Source organism: Harpegnathos saltator, unplaced genomic scaffold (genome assembly GCF_003227715.2).
Source record: "Harpegnathos saltator strain DR-91 unplaced genomic scaffold, Hsal_v8.6 scaffold783, whole genome shotgun sequence".
NCBI classification, from domain to species: Eukaryota; Metazoa; Arthropoda; class Insecta; order Hymenoptera; family Formicidae; genus Harpegnathos; species Harpegnathos saltator.
In genome coordinates, this window is record NW_020230630.1 from 117356 (window position 1) to 136458 (window position 19103).

General features: G+C 29.9%; 5 protein-coding genes, 1 long non-coding RNA gene and 1 pseudogene across 11 annotated transcripts; 3 read left to right on the forward strand and 4 right to left on the reverse strand.

The window, feature by feature from the left end:
• Nucleotides 1–531: 531 nt before the first annotated feature.
• LOC112590338 (uncharacterized) lies at nt 532–3684 on the forward strand. Of its 2 annotated transcripts, XR_003114127.1 has the most exons (6): nt 533–721; nt 966–1453; nt 1697–1811; nt 2534–2709; nt 3077–3429; nt 3471–3684. XR_003114127.1 is itself a non-coding variant. In XM_025306487.1 (5 exons), exons 2-5 carry the CDS (start codon nt 1351–1353, stop codon nt 3286–3288), a joined length of 606 nt encoding a protein of 201 aa, XP_025162272.1. In that variant the 5' UTR covers nt 532–721; nt 966–1350; the 3' UTR covers nt 3289–3684. The 2 variants fall into 2 exon arrangements, 1 of the variants encoding a protein (XP_025162272.1); XM_025306487.1 differs by having other exon boundaries at nt 532–721; nt 3077–3684.
• A 512-nt stretch (nt 3685–4196) lies between these two features.
• LOC112590335 (putative nuclease HARBI1) lies at nt 4197–5796 on the reverse strand. Of its 3 annotated transcripts, XM_025306484.1 has the most exons (5): nt 5605–5796; nt 5401–5537; nt 5120–5285; nt 4454–4859; nt 4197–4321 (listed from the first exon to the last, which is right to left on the reverse strand). In XM_025306484.1, the coding sequence occupies exons 3-5, from the start codon at nt 5198–5200 to the stop codon at nt 4215–4217; spliced, it is 594 nt and encodes a 197-aa protein (XP_025162269.1). In that variant the 5' UTR covers nt 5201–5285; nt 5401–5537; nt 5605–5796; the 3' UTR covers nt 4197–4214. The 3 variants fall into 3 exon arrangements, with proteins under 3 accessions (XP_025162269.1, XP_025162268.1, XP_025162267.1); XM_025306483.1 differs by having other exon boundaries at nt 4197–4859; nt 5120–5277; XM_025306482.1 differs by having other exon boundaries at nt 4197–4859.
• Nucleotides 5797–6192: 396 nt separating this feature from the next.
• On the forward strand, nt 6193–8779 carry LOC105184540 (uncharacterized). 2 transcript variants are annotated; one of them, XM_025306481.1, is made up of 2 exons: nt 6193–6640; nt 7266–8779. In XM_025306481.1, the coding sequence occupies exon 2, from the start codon at nt 7468–7470 to the stop codon at nt 8458–8460; it is 993 nt and encodes a 330-aa protein (XP_025162266.1). In that variant the 5' UTR covers nt 6193–6640; nt 7266–7467; the 3' UTR covers nt 8461–8779. Both variants share the same exon structure in this region, with proteins under 2 accessions (XP_025162266.1, XP_011141701.2).
• On the reverse strand, nt 7700–9336 carry LOC112590336 (uncharacterized). The gene is made up of 2 exons (XR_003114126.1): nt 8989–9336; nt 7700–8779 (listed from the first exon to the last, which is right to left on the reverse strand). It is a non-coding gene; the product is annotated as an uncharacterized LOC112590336 (long non-coding RNA).
• Nucleotides 9337–10403: 1067 nt separating this feature from the next.
• LOC112590337 (putative nuclease HARBI1) lies at nt 10404–18892 on the forward strand (annotated as a pseudogene).
• Nucleotides 10975–13967, reverse strand: LOC105184541 (uncharacterized). Of its 2 annotated transcripts, XM_011143401.3 has the most exons (3): nt 12470–13967; nt 11783–11887; nt 10975–11701 (listed from the first exon to the last, which is right to left on the reverse strand). In XM_011143401.3, the coding sequence occupies exon 1, from the start codon at nt 13521–13523 to the stop codon at nt 12543–12545; it is 981 nt and encodes a 326-aa protein (XP_011141703.1). In that variant the 5' UTR covers nt 13524–13967; the 3' UTR covers nt 10975–11701; nt 11783–11887; nt 12470–12542. The 2 variants fall into 2 exon arrangements, with proteins under 2 accessions (XP_011141703.1, XP_011141704.1); XM_011143402.3 differs by lacking the exons at nt 10975–11701; nt 11783–11887 and adding an exon at nt 11927–12148.
• LOC105184542 (uncharacterized) lies at nt 15604–18116 on the reverse strand. Its single transcript, XM_025306486.1, has 6 exons — nt 18041–18116; nt 16735–17088; nt 16442–16652; nt 16212–16341; nt 15908–16141; nt 15604–15836 (listed from the first exon to the last, which is right to left on the reverse strand). Exons 2-6 carry the CDS (start codon nt 16860–16862, stop codon nt 15697–15699), a joined length of 843 nt encoding a protein of 280 aa, XP_025162271.1. The 5' UTR covers nt 16863–17088; nt 18041–18116; the 3' UTR covers nt 15604–15696.
• Nucleotides 18893–19103: the final 211 nt, after the last annotated feature.

The window sequence follows — 19103 nt, forward strand, 5'->3', positions numbered from 1 at the left end:
TTTTGTTGAACAACAATTTTTACTAATTATTTGCTTATTAGTCAATTTCTATTCTAAATAAAGCATGTCAACTGCATTGTCGTCTCAGGTTGAATTTTGATATTCACTCTCAGTTTCGCCATGCTAATTGGCTATCTCGAAACCTCGATCTCGATGTGTGAGAGAGAGAAAGAAAGAGAGATTCATGGCAATCGCAAACAGTGTCGTCATAAAAGTAATATGCTGTGATACTTGGTGTTTTAAGAGGATATTCTCACATAATAAAATTGTTTCTTAATAATAACACGTTATTCTTATAATATTTATATATATAAGTGTTATTAAGACATTATATATATTATAGACGTTAAAACTAAATGGTGAATTCTTTCTATTTTTGCCATGTCTAACAAACAGGTTTGTTTACTTACAGGTTTGTTGATTTAGCATATATATTGTTAATATTAAAGCATTCGTGTCTTTTTTCTGTTGGAATTATTTAAAATATAATATTAATATGTATTGAACTTTTGTTGCAATGTATAGAAATTGTGGAATAAAGAATGGAAGAGGTTGAAGAGAAAATATAATAAAAATCTTAGTATCTTAAAAGAAGAAGAATATTTTGAAGACATTGCCTCGAAAAGCATTTCTTATAATTTCAATACCAAATATTGCAATGAAGAACAACAAGTTGCAAATGAAGATTATGATACTGATAATAACAATGAATATTATGACGGTATGTCCTTAAATATTAGAGTAATTCTTATCCATCCAATATTATGAGTGGTATTTATAGTCAAATATTATATTTAAGATTGTTTAATATTCATTTTTATATGCTATACAGCTTGTTTATTGGCTATCGAATATCTGAAAATGAACTTGAAATAACCTTAAATATAACAATTAACTATGAATATCGATTTAAGTACAGTTGATCATTATTCATATATTAATATAAACCTTTTATATATCTGCAGATTATGATTGTAGAAGCAAGAACAACCAATTTAACACAAAAAGTAATCCATTAGAAAATACAGATAGAGTACAAGTATATTCTTTACTTAGAGACAAAGAAGAAAGTGTATATGAAGCTGATAATGCTTCACACATTACAAATTGTGGAGAATTTTTAAGCCATTTTGAGTGCCAAACATTACAAAATCACAATAATAGCATTTTTCATTGGGATGCACTGAGTGCGCATTAGGAACTCGTGGAGTTTAGGCAACACTATCCGAGTTTACCGACAGTACAAGTTTTTTTGCACGCCCAATGAAACACTCATGACTTGATGAGTGCGCATAAGAACCGATTCGCCTCGGATTGAAAGAAAATATATGCATTAACGTAAACTTCACTATGGAACAATCAGAAGAATTAAGCATTTCTTTCAAAGTCAATAATGACATGCTCTCGTTAAAACTTCTATCAAGTGAAACAGAGTTATACAATAAATTAATGAGTAAGTATAGAATTATATAGGACTTGCATGATTTTGGATTTTGAGGTTATTCCCGTAGTATAAATAAATTGTCGGCAAAGACATATGTACTTATGTACATAATAGTATTGTCTACTCGAAAAACTTGAATGCATATATAACCCCTTGTAAAGCTTGTAAAACACAATTCATTTGATATTCAAAAATATATATATAAAAGAATATTAACTGAATATTATTGATTCTTATGTCAATTAATTTCAGATGACGATACCTACAGCATACAATATATAAAACTTGTGATTAAAAATGGATTGTGTGTTCTACATGGAAGCGAAAATCAGAAAATTGAAGAAATATCTCGAGTGATTGAAGATGAGTAAGTAAAATTTTTTTGAGATGTATTAATTGCAAGCTATCAAAATCTTCCGAAAAAGCACATTAAGAAGTTAAGAGCAAAGTTTATTTTATAAAATGTAATTACCATTTTATTTTACAAGTTTACTTTAAAAAAATAAGTAAGTTTACTTTAGGGTAAACAGGAACTCTTCAGTTTCTTACATACATATATTAATTCCAAGCAATCTTGTTTTTCATTATTTCTTCAAAGAATCAAAGTTCTACAGAATTCAAATGTACACAACAGAAAAAAAATTAAAAAAAAAATAAAGGGTAAGTCAGAGGACCTCTGCAACGAACTTTGACAAATTGTTTGGAAGGTCATTCTGAGTAAAAAATGTTATATGAACACAGGTCCTATTCTTAATATTTACATAATTACAGAAATTGTAAAATTTAGGTGACATGTACAGTTATGAAATGAATTATGCATTTATTTCTTCAAGTATCCTTGCGGACAGTTTACAGGAGTTGTTCAAAGTGTTTATTCTGAATCTGATTACTTTTATTACACCATCGTAGCAGTGATTGTCAAATTCTGTCGAACATTTGAGGTCTGTAAATATTAAGAATAGGATCTATGTTCATATGACATTTTTTAATCAGAATAACTTTCCAAACAATCTGTCTAAGTTTGTTGCAGAGGATCCTTACTCACCCTGTATATGGCAGTGTAAAATGTCAATATATTTTGTATTACAGAGAACAATTGATATTCCACGCGAATATTCATGGTGATAATCGCAGCAATGAAGATCAGCTATCGGAGTATAATAAAGAAAATGAAGCACTCATGTTTGAATCCTTTGAATCACAGGAGTATGATCAGAATGAATCACAATCGCAGGAGTACGATAAAAAAGGAAAGAAGAGTAGCGGTAAATCTGTTTTAATAAAGCATTTACGACTATTCATAGCACTATGATAATGTACTATAAAATATGGTATTTATTATATTCGAGCAGAAAATTAATACGATACGAAACGAAAAATGATACGTTAATAAATATAATCTAAATATATTATTAATAAATAAAATATATACAATATATATGTATAATAGAATATATATAAATATAATATAAATGAAATAAATATAATATGAAAAATGTAATATAAAATATAAAAGATTTTTTAAAATCTTTGACTTTACAAAATTTTTACATTATTGTAATACCTACTAATAGGTTTACTGGTGCTATAATGTAGACTATTGTATTAATCATTAAACAACGTGATTTTCAGATTACTGGAGCAATTCAGGAACATCGTTTCTTCTCGATAAATATGAAACATATATGTCGGATATTGGTCCCATGAAAAAATTCAAAACTAAAAAATTGATGTGGGTGCAAATTTCAAGAGATATGCTGACGATGTTGGACGTATTAAAAACTCCTCTTCAAGTTGAAAATCGGTATAAAACCGTTCTCAAAAGGAAAAAAAAAAGCAGTTGAGAACAACTCTAAATCAGGCAGCTCTAGAGAGGATGTACCATTCGAAGAAGAATTGCGTAAAATTGCTCATTCGGACGATAGTATTGAGCCCGAGGTGTTGCGAAATGCAAGGAGCGTTAAATATCCTAAATTGAATACAAGGAGCGTTAAATATCCTAAATTGAATACAAGAATGTCGGAAGAAATCTGCAATGATAGTGCCTCTACACATTCTACTGATAGCTTACCACCGAAGACAAAAAAATCGAAACCAAGTGATATTGATAAAAGAATGGAATACTGGAAAAATAAAGAAGCGGCAAAAGAAAGACGTCACCAAGAAAAATTGAATTTAATACGGGAGTTGTTCGCCAAACAAAAGTAGCGGGAACTAAAGTAAGATGATACAGAAACAAGCAAGTATTAAAAAAAACCAAAGAAAGACTAATGTAAAATCAGCCTGAACCATATGTTAATATGAAAGTTCCTAACTAAAACGTTGGATGTGATATATAATTTTAATTATCTTTTTTTTCTCTTATAATTTTGTACGTTTACTAATTGTATGTCTTTGTTTTTAATATTACTGGTTTTTAATATTAGCATATGCATATTTTGATTTTCGCACTTTACGAAAGATATAGTACTGCTCAGACTATTAAGTATGAATCAGTATAAAGTAAACTTATTGTGTTATTTAATTTTAAAACAGTGTTATTTAATTTTACAATCAAACTTTTTGAAAAAGCGTGTATGTTAAAAAATTACATGTTTATGAAATAAATAAGAGATATAATATATGAATTTTGAAAAAATAATCAATATGTACGTGTTATAAAAAAAATATGCTTTGTTTTTATACGTTTTGTTTTTTATTGGAAAGTATGTACTTATTTGCCACAGGACAAATAAACGTTTGATAATTTCATATTATATTGATTTTTATTTCATGGAAAAAGTACATTCATCAATTGATTTCTTTTTATTTCCCCTAATCTTCGTAATAGAGCTTCTTGTTGACCTCTGCCTTCATTATTATAATCTTCATTGTTTTCTATAACAATATCGACATCAAAGTTATCGTTGTTGTCTATGCATAAGTTATGCAAAACGCAACATGATGTAATAAATTTTGATATTTTATTAACAGTATGTAGATCTACTTCGATTAATTGTCGAAAACGACCTTTCAACAGTCCAAACGCATTCTCGATCAATACTCGAGTCGCAGACAGCATTTTATTAAATTGTTTATCCTTTGCAGACAGATTTCCGTAGTCTTTAAATGGTATAATAAGCCATTCTCTTATTGGATACGCTCCATCGCCTAGGATGTGATATTTTCCGCCTTCACATATTCCTGGCAACTTGTCGCATATATCTGATAATTTGAGTACGCGCGCATCGTGAATTTTCGACGGAATTCCTGTAAATGTATCTATAAATCTCTTTCGAGCATCACATATGCCCTGCAATGTTATCGAAGGGATGTCATGTCTATTTACATATGTCGATTTTATTTTGTGGGCTGGCGTTCGGACTTTAATGAAAGTCCCATCAATGCAGCCAAGAACTTTCGGAAATCCTGCAATCTTCAATTTTATATACATATACATTAAATAACTCATTAAAAAAACATACATAAAATACAATAAAGCTGAAACTAGTAGCAAATTCGCATAAGCACTGTTTAGAACTAAAGAATAATAGAAAAATTTTTAGCATTAAATAATTAATTAACAAGAAATTGACATTTATTAAATAATAATTAAAAACTACTGCTTTCATAATTCAGCTATGAATCGGCTGCTAGCTTTAGCTTCATTAAAATACATTAATTAAATATACATACTTGAAGGAATTCGTTTGCAGTATTTTCTTTGTCAGAAAATTTGATGACGTTTCCAGCTATATCGCATAGAAAATCCATCATTCTTTTATTTTGTCGAAAAATCGTTGTAGCGCATACTCCAAATCTTTGTGCAACATCTCTTAAGCACACTTTATTTCCTGCAAACCTATACAAAGTAATATTTTTTGAAATCTTTTTAATATTATATATATATATATATATATATATATAATATGAGTGGTGGATGAATTAAAAACTATACATGTATATGTAAAACTTACCACAAAAAAGATAAAACGTGTGATTCAGCAGAGGACGGTTTAATACCTCCGTGGCTTGTGCTCACCAGAATAGAACGTCGAATTTTCGAAATTATTTATAATATCATATGCTGTTGCCCTCGAAACTGGGATTTGAACTACAACAAAAATAAAAATTACTTTCTACTTTTATTTTCACAAGCTAAATTATAACAATAAACTTACGTCGTGATCGGAATATTGATGTACTATTTGCAAAAAGTTTTTCATTTTAGGAACAATTCGCCTCGGATTTCGAAGAAAATACTCATCTTCATCACTGCTGGATGAAGATGAAAGGAAATCCGAAATTATCACATACGTTTGTTCATTCAAAACATCTCTGTTCTGCGCCGCCATGTTTTGCACTCAACCGACACCATCTCTCCGAGCTCGTGCCGAATTTGTGCACGAAAGTGCAAAAACTCGACACTACATTTTCCAATGAAACACGACGCATGATTTTAATGTGCACTGAAATTCCCAATGAAACACATCGTCCACGACTAGTGCGCATTGAGTGCGCACTCATTTTCCCAATGAAAAACGCTATAACTCTTTCTCTAGTAACATAACCTTTCCTATTTGTCAACCATTATATGGGCAACAAACAGACGTTGAAGAAAATACTACTCATTGCAAAGATATAAATCCTGACATGAAACTAGCTCAAGATCTTCAAGTGTGGGCTATGGAAAGAAATGTCACACTTAATGCACTGTGTCATCTTTTAGCAATTTTAAGGAGACATAATCATAAATGTCTTCCTAAGTATGCACAGACATTGTTAGAAACTCCAAGAAGCATCATTAATCAGAGAATTTGAAGGCGGTGGACAATACCACGGTATTCTCTCTGGTCTGAAAAGCATACTGTCGACAAATATTTTGAAAAGAATGTCTGACACAATTGAAATTGATGTGTTTTTTGATGGGTTCTCGCCATATAATAGTATACGGCGAATTTTGTGGCCAATTGCTGGCTGCATAGTTGATAATAAAGAGGTTTTTATCATAGCCATATGGTGTGGAGAATCTAAATGTCCACCAAATCTTGACGCTTATTTAGAAGACTTTGTCAATGAAGTTTTAGAATTGAAAAATGGTTTTAATATTGAAAATAGACATTACAAATTAAAAATAAGAAATATAATTGCTGATGCGCCTGCCAGAGCATGGCTGAAATGTGTCAACCAACATGGAAGTAAATTTGCTTGTGAAAGGTAAGTATTACATATAATACAATAAATAAACATTTTTTTGCTTCAAATGTATGTATGCTGGGTAAAATAGCTTATTTTGAAAAAACAATCGTGTTTATTTGTATAACTTGTTTTGTATATGATAAAATAATATCCCAGTAGACAATGTTATATGTAATACATACATGTTAGTTGTAATTTCCCACTCAATAATGTAAATGTTATATAACACATGTTTTATATAATAGTTACATTATTAATTAATAATAACATTATTAATAGTTACATTATTAAGTAGGAAATTACAATTAACATGTATGCTACATGTAACATTGTTTACTAGATTATTATCTCTTGGAATTCAGAAACTTTTGTAGTATTCTTTCCATTACTAAACGAACGAATGTGACTCACTTTGCATACAAATCGTAGAACTTAAAAAATATTAAAAAATATTTATATATAAAAAGATTAGAAAAGAATATTTTTGTACTTCTATTGTCATGTTCATTTTGTTCTTTCAAATAATTCTTTTGCTAATATAAAATGCTGATATAAGAAAACAATTGTTAATGATAAATTTAAAATATATGGTTACAATGAAATGTTGAATATTTTATTTAATATTAATATTTTTGTTTCATAGGTGTACTGTTGCAGGAGAATGGTTTGGCAACCGTATGACATACCCTTCTCATGAGGAAGCACCTTTACGAACAAACGAATCTATTTGTCAACAAATTCACAAAGAATACCATAAGGGAGTTAGTCCTCTGATTGCAAGACTTCAACTTGAACCCATAACTTAATTTCCCTTGGAATCTTTCAACTTATTATACTTCGGAATTATGAAGCGTATTCTGTCAAAGTTATATTGTGGTAAAAGTAGTAAATATAAGTTGCCTCGCGATGTTATTTTACAAATAGATAATTTTTCTCTTTATCTACGATCTTTTTTTTCATCCGATTTCGCTAGAAGACCGCGTAGATTGAGCGATTGGAAATATTTCAAAGGTACGGAATTTAGAAGGATTTTATTATATGATGGTTTCTTAATTTTTAAATTAATGCATCGAGAAGTATATAAAAATTTTCTTTTATTTGCTAGTGCTGTTCGAATTTTAGTTGACCCTCTATTAGTTAAAGATTATATCGTTGATGCTGACAAATTACTTCGGTTGTTTGTAGAACACAGTTGTAAAATTTATGGCCAAACTTTTGTCGTATATAACGTCCATCATTTAATACACCTTGCTGCGGATTGTCTGTTACATGGACATCTAGAAGAATTTAGTGCTTTTAAATTTGAAATTTTTTTGGGATGTATGAAAAACTATTTGCATGCACCAGGGAAGACACTTCCTCAAATAGTTTGTCGTGTGATGGAAAAAGCAGCCATGCTTCATCATTTCTCTGCTACAAAAAATGAATTATTATTTGAAAAGCATCATAATACAGGGCCAACTTTAAACTGTCAAGGACAACAATATAAGAAAGTTCGAATGTTAAATACATTTTTTCATGTACAGTCTGCTGATGCATATTGCCTTACAAAACCCAATGAGGTGCTTAAGATTGAAAAAATTATAAAATGTACGGAAAGAAATTATTTAATTGGCAGAAAATTTGAAGAAAAATCTAATCTCTTTTCGTATCCATTTTCATCAAGTCTTATAAACATATATATAGTTAGCACTCTTGGACTTTTACACAGGTGGTGCTTAGATGATGTTAAAAGGAAAATTGTATTATTACCCTTCCCTGAAAAGAATGCGGAAGATAATACAATTATATCAAAAAGCGTCTGTTTTCCAATGCCCCATTCTGAAATATTGTTTTAGTATAGTATCGAATTGAATGTTTGTGTGTAAAGAAAACCATGTAACATATAAATCAAATATAATAAATATAAAATTATTTTAATATTGTTTTATTCTATAATTATTATAATCTATATCACTGTTTCTTTCTTCTATAGAATAAAATTGTTTTTTACAATACAAAATTATCTTATCTGTAATATATATGGAGATCCAAATATTCGTATATTTCATTACCTCTCAAAAGTGACATTGCGATTAACAATATGCCTTGATTGATTAATTTTATACAGGGTTTTTAAAGTTCCAGAGCAATCACATACTTATAGATTATATCATTCTGGACAAAAAAGTCTTATACATATTAGAAATAACTATGCAAAGTTTTCAGTTATTAATAAAATAAAAACTTATTATCTGGGTCACACTTCTCATCATTGACTGAATGAGGCTATACAATTTAGACTATATCTCTACATACTATATTACATATTACATTTATAAAACCGTTTCCTTTAATAAATAATTCCAAATTCTGCGTTTACTTACAAAAATAGAACATCTTTCTTTATTTCGACGTATGTTTTCGCAGGAATATTTCGAAATATCTACGTAGAATCTATATTGATATTTCGAGGATGAAATGCTTCGATTTATCGATGACAAAAGAACGTTAGATTCACGTCGATATTTCGATAAATGTCCATCCTCGTAGTCCACGTAAATTACGCGGATTCGATGTGGATATAACGTTGATGCCTTTGTGGGGCAAGAGACTGCTTAGAGACTGACGAGAGACTGCCTAGCGCGCGAAGGGCCGAGCCCTTTTTATACCCGAGCCCGACACTATGGATATCAATTGAGCGTCTTTTCCTAATTCACCCTTCATTATTCATTGGTTAAAAAATATAAAAATATTATTATCTAGTAATTAAAATTATACTTAATCATATGTAGCGTTTGGTAATTCAGTTGTCTCGTTGTTGGCTGATTTATTAATAAAATTATGTTTTACTAAGAAATGGAAATGTTGTTATTGATTTCCTTTGGTATAATATAAGAATTTGGAAACTTAAAAGAATTATTTCATTCGGGCGTAGGTAATCGTTAAAGTTAAATAATACGAATAGATCCTCTTACAATTCTAAAGCGCATATACATTAGGATAGGCGGCTTGACAATAATATTTGAGGAATTATTTACGAAATATGATGGCAATTATTTAATATCATTTAAAAAGAAAAAAAATAGAAGAAAGAAAGGAAATTATTTTCCTCTTCGAGTCTTTGTTTCAGGTCTTTGTTTAGTTCGCAGTACGTGGGACAGCTATCACTCGATGATATATATAACATAAACACATTCCAATATGTGCGCGGCTGTGCCCGAACGAAATCGTTCTTAGTCCTCGAGACAAATGAATTTATAAGCTAGCTCTAAATTTATTTCTTAAATTTTCTTATTCTCTCTTTTCCTATTTTATATATTTACTATGTCGATGTCTGCTTCAGTCCTATGTTAATGTTAATTTTATTTCAAAATATGCTATTTATGATTATTTTTATGTTATTTAGTTGTTTGATAATCTATCGCTTACTAAACGAAGTAAGAAGGTAGAAGGAAGACAGAGAAAGAAAAAGATAGATGATGATTCAGTAAATAGTTTCGAGTATTAATGATATTATATTATATTAACGATAAAAGACGGCAGAGGTACCTGTTGATTGCAGAGGTGTTTGTAGGAGGCGTTGCAGTTGGATTAGTCGATGATAGGTAAGGATTTGATTGGGTAGGAAAAGGTATGGTGAGTTTTGGTGAGAAGATAGGGAATTTTAATATGGTGGGACGTTATATAATTCATAGACATAACTTAAGACCAAATTCAAAGTTGAATCTTAAGCTTGTACTTAGTCAAGTAAATATCATTTCATAGTCAAATCTTAAGTATAACTTGAGATTTGTAGATGCATAGTAATTATTGCTCAAGCCACATCTTAAGCCGGCTTTAGTCAAGTCCAATAAGGTAATTGACCCAGTTGTCGATAACTTAAGACGGGATTCAAATTATTTCGTTAAAAAAATGTTTAAATAAAAAATAAAATAGAAATATTTTGTTTTCTATACTTGATTTATAAATTTAATTAATATATATAATGCAAAAAATGTTATGTTAAAACCATATTTTAAAATTTGATTTAAAATAAAAAGATCCGAAAGGAGCAGTTGTCGATAACCATTTTACGGGTCGGAGCAGTTCTCGATAGGTAGAAGACCCTATTCTCGATATGTCAGGAAAATGAGGTTAAACATAGGACTTAGGCCGATATTCATAGTCGGATCTTATATTTAAGACCGTCTTAAGTTTATCTTCAAACTCTGTATAAAGTATTTTATTAGCTATACAGTATCTGAAAGTGAACTTAAGACGGTCTTAAATATAAGACCTGACAATGAATACCAGCCTTAGGATTATACAAATTTTATTCGAAATTGATAATTCGATTAATTTTATTCAAGATATTTACAATAATACTTAAATAATTGTTTTATTAAGTACAACATGGCAAATATTGTGTAACATTATGAACATAAATATTTGAAATAAAATATTTGTAATGGAAACGATCGACTATCACAGAACAAAAACAACTTTTACATAGTAACGAACAGTAATAAAGAGCCTTTGGTACCTATAAACTGAATTCAGAACATCAAGTTTAATTTATAGGTTTTAAAGGATCTTTATTATTGTTTTGCTGAGCTTTAATGTTTTTCTTGTTGCAAAAAATTTTCTTTTGTTTGTAGTAAATCTTGTTTAAGATTAAGAATTATTTAATTAAGAATTAAATCTTTTTCGATGTTTTCTTTTAGATTTTTTAATTCTTTTTCTAGCAACGAATCTGTATCCTCAAATTCTTTGCTTTTCAATTGTAATCTTAATAATTTTTCTTCTGTTTTATTTTTTTGTATTCTCAATTGTAATTCTTTAAGTTGTTTCAAAACACTGATCTTTTTAGGTTTAATTTTTTTTTAGATCTTCTAGTAATTCCTACTTTACTCTTATTTTTTCTTCTTTTAAATTTTTCATATTGGCCTTCTTTTGTTATAGTTCTTGCTTTTTTTTTTAGTTCGTGCCACTCTCTCCATTCTGGACCAGTAGCTACATATGGAAGTTTCTCCTTATTTCTTTTCTTTTTGGAGTTATTCCTTTTATTTGTCTCTGGATAAAAGAGATACCCTCCAAATATTGACTATGCAGTAGAACCTGAATATAAAAAAAAATTGTTAATCATATGTTCATAATAATTTATATTGACTTCATATTAGCTTTATTTATAATACTTACTATCGATATTAGTTTTAGGAACTTCGTATTCACATTTACTTGTATTAAGAATATTTGAAGTAGGTTTAGAAACTGTTGATGTACTTGGACAGATGTCAGTGCAGCCTAAAAAGTTAAATTATATTAATAATTTATATTGAGTAAAAAATACAAGAAAATAAATGTTAATTTCTTGCCATTAAGATTAGATGACATTTTTTCCAAATCATCTACAATAGTGCCTGCATATTCTTGGTTTTCTTTACTTTTTATATTGCATATTACATCTAGATTATTATTACAACTCTTAATATAACGCTTATTTACTATACGTGAATCTAAAGGACTATCAGGAGTAACATGCGTTTGAATACAAAGACAAGTATCCTGTTGAGATTATAATATTTAAGGTAAGTTACATCTAAGTACAGCGAACAATATAAATATCCATACATTTACAGCAAACATTAGATTAAACATGATTCTAATTTAAAAATCTTACAAATGTAAAATATATTCTTAAATATATATCTAAAGTATTCTTAAATATATATCTAAAGTATTTTTTTGTCAAATATATTTAATCTTAAATACTTAATATTACATTATGTTAAGATTTTATTTTTTTATTTATCGAAAAGACTATTTAATTTTGAACGGCCTTTTTAATACAGAAATTTTTTGACGATTGAGTTTAACATAAATTACCTTTTCGAAGTTAGAGTTATTGTTCGTACTATCATGATCCAAGCTGTCATGGTTTAAAATTATATCATTGCTATCACTCCGAACAGAACCTGTCAATTACAAATGAACGAATTTCATTATGATTCTCTTCCGGCTTGTCGATAGCTATTTTGTTGACTGTAATGGATTCGGAGGCAATTATGTCTGTGTTGAAGTCTTTTCCATCCATTCTAACTTTATCGATGACAATTACGCTGTTATCAAGTTCATCACTGGAAAGGTTTTGTGTTACACCAGCGAAACCAGAGTGGTCATCAACGACCGTACAATTGCTGACGTTGATGACATCAAATGCACCCATAGCAATTTCGAGTTCCATTTGACTGATCGTGGTTACATTGACTACTGCTTCACTGGTGTTTGCAAATACATAATTTTCAATTTCAAAATTATCATTCTTACTCTGATAACTATTTTCTGGATTACTTGACTCAGTAATTGCATTGCTTTTACAGTGTATCCAAAAATTGTACAGTTCTTTATATTCTACTGCACCTGTCCATTCATTAGAATAATTATTTTTAAACTCTCCCAAAATATCAGAATTAATATTTTTTTCAACAAAATTCATATTTTCTTGCGATGAGATTTCTTTATTGACCTCTTCTTGTTCATGTTGATTACTGGTGTCATTGGTTTTACTACTTTTCATTAATTTACTATAATCTAGGCCATCTTCAGAAAAAGGAGAAAGTCCACATCTTTTAAAACCATTTTTGAAAATTGTCTGAATGTCCAATAAATATAAAGCAGTTTTAAGTACAATTGGAAAGAAAACTTTGCTTAATTGTTGACCATTATTTTCCATTCGCCAAGTACGAACTGCATCTCTGTAAGTTGTTTTCAGGGGATGGAACAGTGCAACATCCATCGGTTGCATCACATTAGTTACATTGGGAAATAAGGCAACAAATTCTATTCTATGACTGCAGCAAAAATCACTCAAGGCCTTAGTTAAATGTGAACTATGTCCATTCACATATAATATAATGGGGAACTGTATATTATTCTTCATGCACTGATATAACGTATGAATAAAATATCTCGCCTGTCATCCAGCCAGTTTCACTTTTTCCAGTCACAAATTCATCAGGAAAATGTTTTTTGTGAAATGCGATGTGTGGGAATATAATTTCTACTAGTTTTATCAGCTGTTCGACCACGCGTTTTCTCGCATGAATAGACCTCTTTTCATAGCCCATTTTAGGCTGTATTAACTGTTGAAGCAAAAGGGGAGAATTCGGAACTTTTTACAAGTGTGCTGAAGCCATTTCATGTCTTGTTTTGGAGGAATATAATTTTATTTTGAAATGGCACGCAAGAATTCTCAGTGGTACTTCTCGCCTATGACGTCACAATTCCAATATGGCCGCAGTGACCATCCTGTGCTGCGATTCTGTAACTCGTTATTGGAGTTAACGACAGTTTCGTTATTGTTGCGCAGCTTTTCTACGGTATACAAAAGCTGCGCAACGATAACGAAAGTGTCGTTAACTCCAATACCGAGTTACAGAATCGCAGCACAGTACCGCGATTCTGTAACTCGTTATTGGAGTTAACGACACTTTCGTTATCGTTGCGCAGCTTTTCTACGGTATACAAAAGCTGCGCAACGATAACGAAAGTGTCGTTAACTCCAATAACGAGTTACAGAATCACGGTACTGTAGCGGGATTCTGTAACTCGTTATTGGAGTTAACGACACTTTCGTTATTGTTGCGCAGCTTTTGTATACCGTAGAAAAGCTGCGCAACAATAACGAAACTGTCGTTAACTCCAATAACGAGTTACAGAATCGCACCACTGTGGTGCGATTCTGTAACTCGTTATTGGAGTTAACGACAGTTTCGTTATTGTTGCGCAGCTTTTCTACGGTATACAAAAGCTGCGCAACGATAACGAAAGTGTCGTTAACTCTAATAACGAGTTACAGAATCGCGGTACTGGGGCCTTAATAAGTCATATAACAAGTGCAGTAGACTGACCATCTACATAAATATCCGGATTCGAGATTCAAATTGTTCAGTGACTTCGTTCCTTTCTCGAGACTCTCTTTCTGATAGGACTTACGATGACCGATCTACCCATTTCCTCACTGAATGCATAGATAGTCGACCTGTTATCCATCAATCTTCCACAGATCCTCTTAACCACTCGCAATAGTTTGCTCTCTTACTAGCTTCTCTGTCAGCGCGCACCTCATCGCCGATCTTCCTTCTTCTTGTCCATCCTCTCGCTGATATTTACCCATATATATCTATTTTATCAATCCCTACTATATTTATTGTGCTGTCTCTCTATTCTCATCTATTTGTTACATTGCTATTGTCATATCAAGGATCATACACTATTATGTACTGTGGTTTCAACTACTAATATTATATTAGCTGTACAGATTGAAAAATTCTTTTGCACAATAAAAGTACTTATAATAACAAAGACCGGAAGTAACAGTTTCATATAAAATTCATTTCTTTTACTTTAGTATTATTCTTTCATATTATGTTTAATCTGGAAGTAAGCTTTTGCACAGATAAACTGCAGAACTTTTATAATTAATAAGTTACAAGGTGTCACAGAACATGATAATGAAACTGTAATTTTTTAAATATTTCATTGAATTTTACAGAAAACTTTGTCTTCCAGACTGCATTATACATACTTTCATTGTGCAAAAGGATTTTTCAATCTGTGCAACTAATAAAAAGATTAGTAAGTAAAAATATTGAAATCAATGTGTCAGTAAAATAGATGGCTGCAGGATCCCCTTAACATGATTTTTATTGTGTCTATTGTTAGTAAATATCTAATATCATGAATTAATATTAAAGAATTAAGAAACAATAGCTGTGATTGGAATATCTGACAAAACTGACATTAGTGTCATCTCTTATAAAACTTTCAAAACTATATTACATTCCTAATATATTGTAATGTTTAATTGAGCTACTAATTCACTGCTCTAATTAGGAAATTTCTTCTGATAACATAATTATATAATAGAAAATCTTTTAAATTGCTTTTACACATATAAAAATATTTATTAATATTTGTCTATAAAGAATTTTCCTTTCTCCTTCTTTCTTTTATATAATTTTCTTATGTAATTAATAATATACTTAGAAATGTTTTGTTTGACTTCCAGATTAAATTACAGCTTTGTATCCAATTCAAAAGAATTAATTCCATCAGGTATATTCTGTGTTTTTAACATAGGTTTCAGTAACAATACATAATTTATTCCACAGATCTAAAAGATCATCCTTTGTCAAACCAATTTTACAAAATTCTTTCAACAAAGAACGATTCTCTTTAGAAAACTCAATTCCTAAAATTAAAAAAATTCTTTATTATCATAACTTTTTTCTCTATTTAACTGTTATTAATATTTTATATTACCTATATCTGTGGATTTTACTGTAAAGAAATGTTCTATGTGCCATGTGAGTTCCAAAAATGTTATTGACCAATGAAATACCAGATAAGTTTTTTTAGAATCAACAGGTGAACATATGTATACTAGTATACCTCCACTTTGCTCAGTATATTGCTCGACTTTTGCATATTTCTCTGCTTCTAAACTATGTAACACTTTAGATCTGAAGATACTATAATCATTGTAATCAGATAATGCTGAAAATAAATATAATATGATACATGACATATTAAGATTATTGTAATAATTCAATTATAATTATTTTACCAGACATAAGCAGTGAAAAGTTCTTAGTCTTTGTAATTTGTTGAAACCAAGGAGATATCTCAATCATATAACAATCTTCAACATTTATAAAATAACATATTATATCTTTGATTTTGAAATCATCTATACTCTGGAACAGAAGAAAAATATGTAATTCTATTATATAGTTAAAGTCTCCCTCATACACACACACATAACAAAAAATATAGTAATCAAATACCCTTATTTACATTAATAAGTACTGTCAATTCAAGGTTGAAAGAGACTGCTTTTGTTTCAACTTTAGCTGTATAAAGATAAATGTCGTCACGTAACCATTTCTTACTGACATTTTTAAACACTATACCAGTCACCTGACTTGAAATATCACATAATTTGGCCTCGTACATCGCAGATCGTGATTCCAATAATTTATCATTTCTATTGTCGGACGATAAGATACTATAAGAATACCAAACATTAAATAAAATTACAAATCAAGGAATTCATCAGAACAAAACGTATAAATTACGTAATAAATTACATATTGAGATTAATCAACGATTGATGTCCATTTTCTTCTTGATTCTTTAGCCTATCCCGTAATTGAAGTGCTTGTTTTAAGAGTTGTTCTTTCAATTCACATAATCGTCCTATATCTTCATCCACCATTTTGCTTTTATTGGTTGCGTTCCGAAATTCATTGCCAAGGGTCCTATTCTTGAATTCATGCGATAATTATCGCATGCGGAAAATATCGCACGGTCAGTATCGTATGCGCTTCAGGGCTGCGTTCCAAAACTTTACTCGGTCAACTCTATGGATTCGTAGTGGTGGGAGAACAGAGTAGAAGGGAGTAACGTGAGTTAACTCGGCGTTTTTGAACGGGAAGTGTTCTCTAAATGCGGCACAGATATATATATATATATATTTTTATATTTATATTTATATACATGAATGTGAATAATACGAAGTTATTTATTCTTATTAATGAAATATTTAGAAAAATGTTATTTACATATATGGACAACAATGAGAGCGAAAGTGAAACAGAAGAAGAAATATATATGCTAACGGAAAAATTACATATAAGAAAAAAGGAAAGAAGAATGTACGTATTGAATGTTATGTGGAAATCGTTGTTCCAAGATTTTCAACAGGACAATTCAAACAACATTTTCGTATGATCCCAGATACTTTTCATGTATTGGAAAATATATTAAGTCTAAGACCATCTAAAATAAATATTATAGGCAGATCCTATATAAAACCAAGAGTGCAATTACTTGCAACATTATGGCTGTTGGCAACTCCTGATTCATACAGGTAAATATTTTTTATATAAAATATATCTATATAAGTTATCTATATAATTAATATATATATAGTTATTTGTTTTTTGGCATGCACATGAATAAGAATATTCATAATAAAGAACATTTATGTTGTTACAGATCTGTTGGGCTTAAATTTGATTTGGCCAAATCGTCACTGAACCATTGTGTAAGACGTGTTGTTAAAGCTCTTTATGATATAGGAAGCAATTTTATCAAATGGCCATCTGTGGATCGCATAAATGTTATAATGGAGAAGTTTGCAAGAATAGCTGGTCTTCAAAATGTTATTGGTGTTATTGACTGTACACATATTGAAATTCCAGCACCATATGTAAATATCTACAACATTATTTTATTTTATTTCCAACTTAATATTTTTTTATTTTCATCATCAAGAAGTTGTATTAATGTTAATATTAGTTATTTATTTTATTATGAAGATAAATGCTCAATCTTATCTGACAAGAAAATGCAGAACATGCAGTTACACTTCAAGCTGTATGTGATACAGACCTATATTTCATTGATTGCTTTGCTGGATATCCTGGGTCAGTAAGTGATATTAGAATTTTCAGAAATTCTGATTTGTGGCAGGCTATTCATAGAAATCGTCGCTTATTCTTTCCAAACGAGGAATTTATTATAGGGGATAAAGCTTATCCCTTACTGAGTTGGTGCTTAATAGCTTTTAAAGATAATGGCCATTTGACACAAGTAAGTATATTTTATAATTCTAAAACCAAATATTAAATTATTCTAACTTAATTTGTTGAAACTATATTGATATGGAATTTTTTGCTCGTTCTCTCTCTCTCTCCTCTCTCTCTCTCTCTCCTCTCTCTCGCTCTCCTCTCTCTCTCTCTCTCTCTCTCTCCTCTCTCTCGCTCTCCTCTCTCCCTCTCCCCCCCCCTCTCTCTCTCTCTCTCTCTTTGTGGTATGCGTATGTTTCTTATATTTTTATTTTATATATTTTTTTCTTACAGGTCGAAAACAATTTTAATCATATATTATGTCAAACCAGACAAACAATTGAGCGAGCATTTGCATTATTGAAAGGCCGCTTTAGACGCTTCAAATATTTGCATGCATTGATTTGATACCAGCAACTATATTAACCTGTTGCGTCCTTCATAACATATGTTTAAACTCTGGTGAAGAAATAGAAACTTATCTGATTGAAGAAGAACAAAGAAGGGAATGTGATGCAGAGCAAGAAGAGCATCATGGACAAGTTGAAGAACAATACGACAATGACGGTGTAATAAAACGCAATAACATTGCACGAAATTTATTTAGAGAAAGAGTATAGTAACCTGTGATGTTATCAATATAATTATATTTCAATATATTTTTTTATTTTATATAGGAGAAATGAAATATTACATGCAGAAGCTATGTGTACATAAATAATATAAATAAAAACTTAAATGAAATACAATCCTACAATTGTGTATATACATTCTTATTATACACATAAGATGGAAAATGAGTAAAAAACTTAGCTATATTTATTCTCATCTTTATAAAATATAAATATATTTTATTTGAGATGTATTAAATGTTCAACGTTTAAAAC

Coding starts and splice junctions, on each gene's coding strand:
- LOC112590338 (XM_025306487.1), top strand. CDS start 1,351: ATGGAACAATCAGAAGAATTAAGCATTTCTTTCAAAGTCAATAATGAC. Junction 1,812..2,533: donor TCTCGAGTGATTGAAGATGA/GTAAGTAAAATT, acceptor TTTGTATTACAG/AGAACAATTGATATTCCACG. Junction 2,710..3,076: donor AAAAGGAAAGAAGAGTAGCG/GTAAATCTGTTT, acceptor CGTGATTTTCAG/ATTACTGGAGCAATTCAGGA.
- LOC105184541 (XM_011143401.3), bottom strand. CDS start 13,523: ATGAAGAATAATATACAGTTCCCCATTATATTATATGTGAATGGACAT.
- LOC105184540 (XM_025306481.1), top strand. CDS start 7,468: ATGAAGCGTATTCTGTCAAAGTTATATTGTGGTAAAAGTAGTAAATAT.
- LOC105184542 (XM_025306486.1), bottom strand. CDS start 16,862: ATGGTGGATGAAGATATAGGACGATTATGTGAATTGAAAGAACAACTC. Junction 16,342..16,441: donor AATTGACAGTACTTATTAAT/GTAAATAAGGGT, acceptor CTTCTGTTCCAG/AGTATAGATGATTTCAAAAT. Junction 16,142..16,211: donor CTTTTCACTGCTTATGTCTG/GTAAAATAATTA, acceptor ATTTATTTTCAG/CATTATCTGATTACAATGAT.
- LOC112590335 (XM_025306483.1), bottom strand. CDS start 5,200: ATGATGGATTTTCTATGCGATATAGCTGGAAACGTCATCAAATTTTCT. Junction 4,860..5,119: donor CTGCAAACGAATTCCTTCAA/GTATGTATATTT, acceptor ATAAAATTGAAG/ATTGCAGGATTTCCGAAAGT.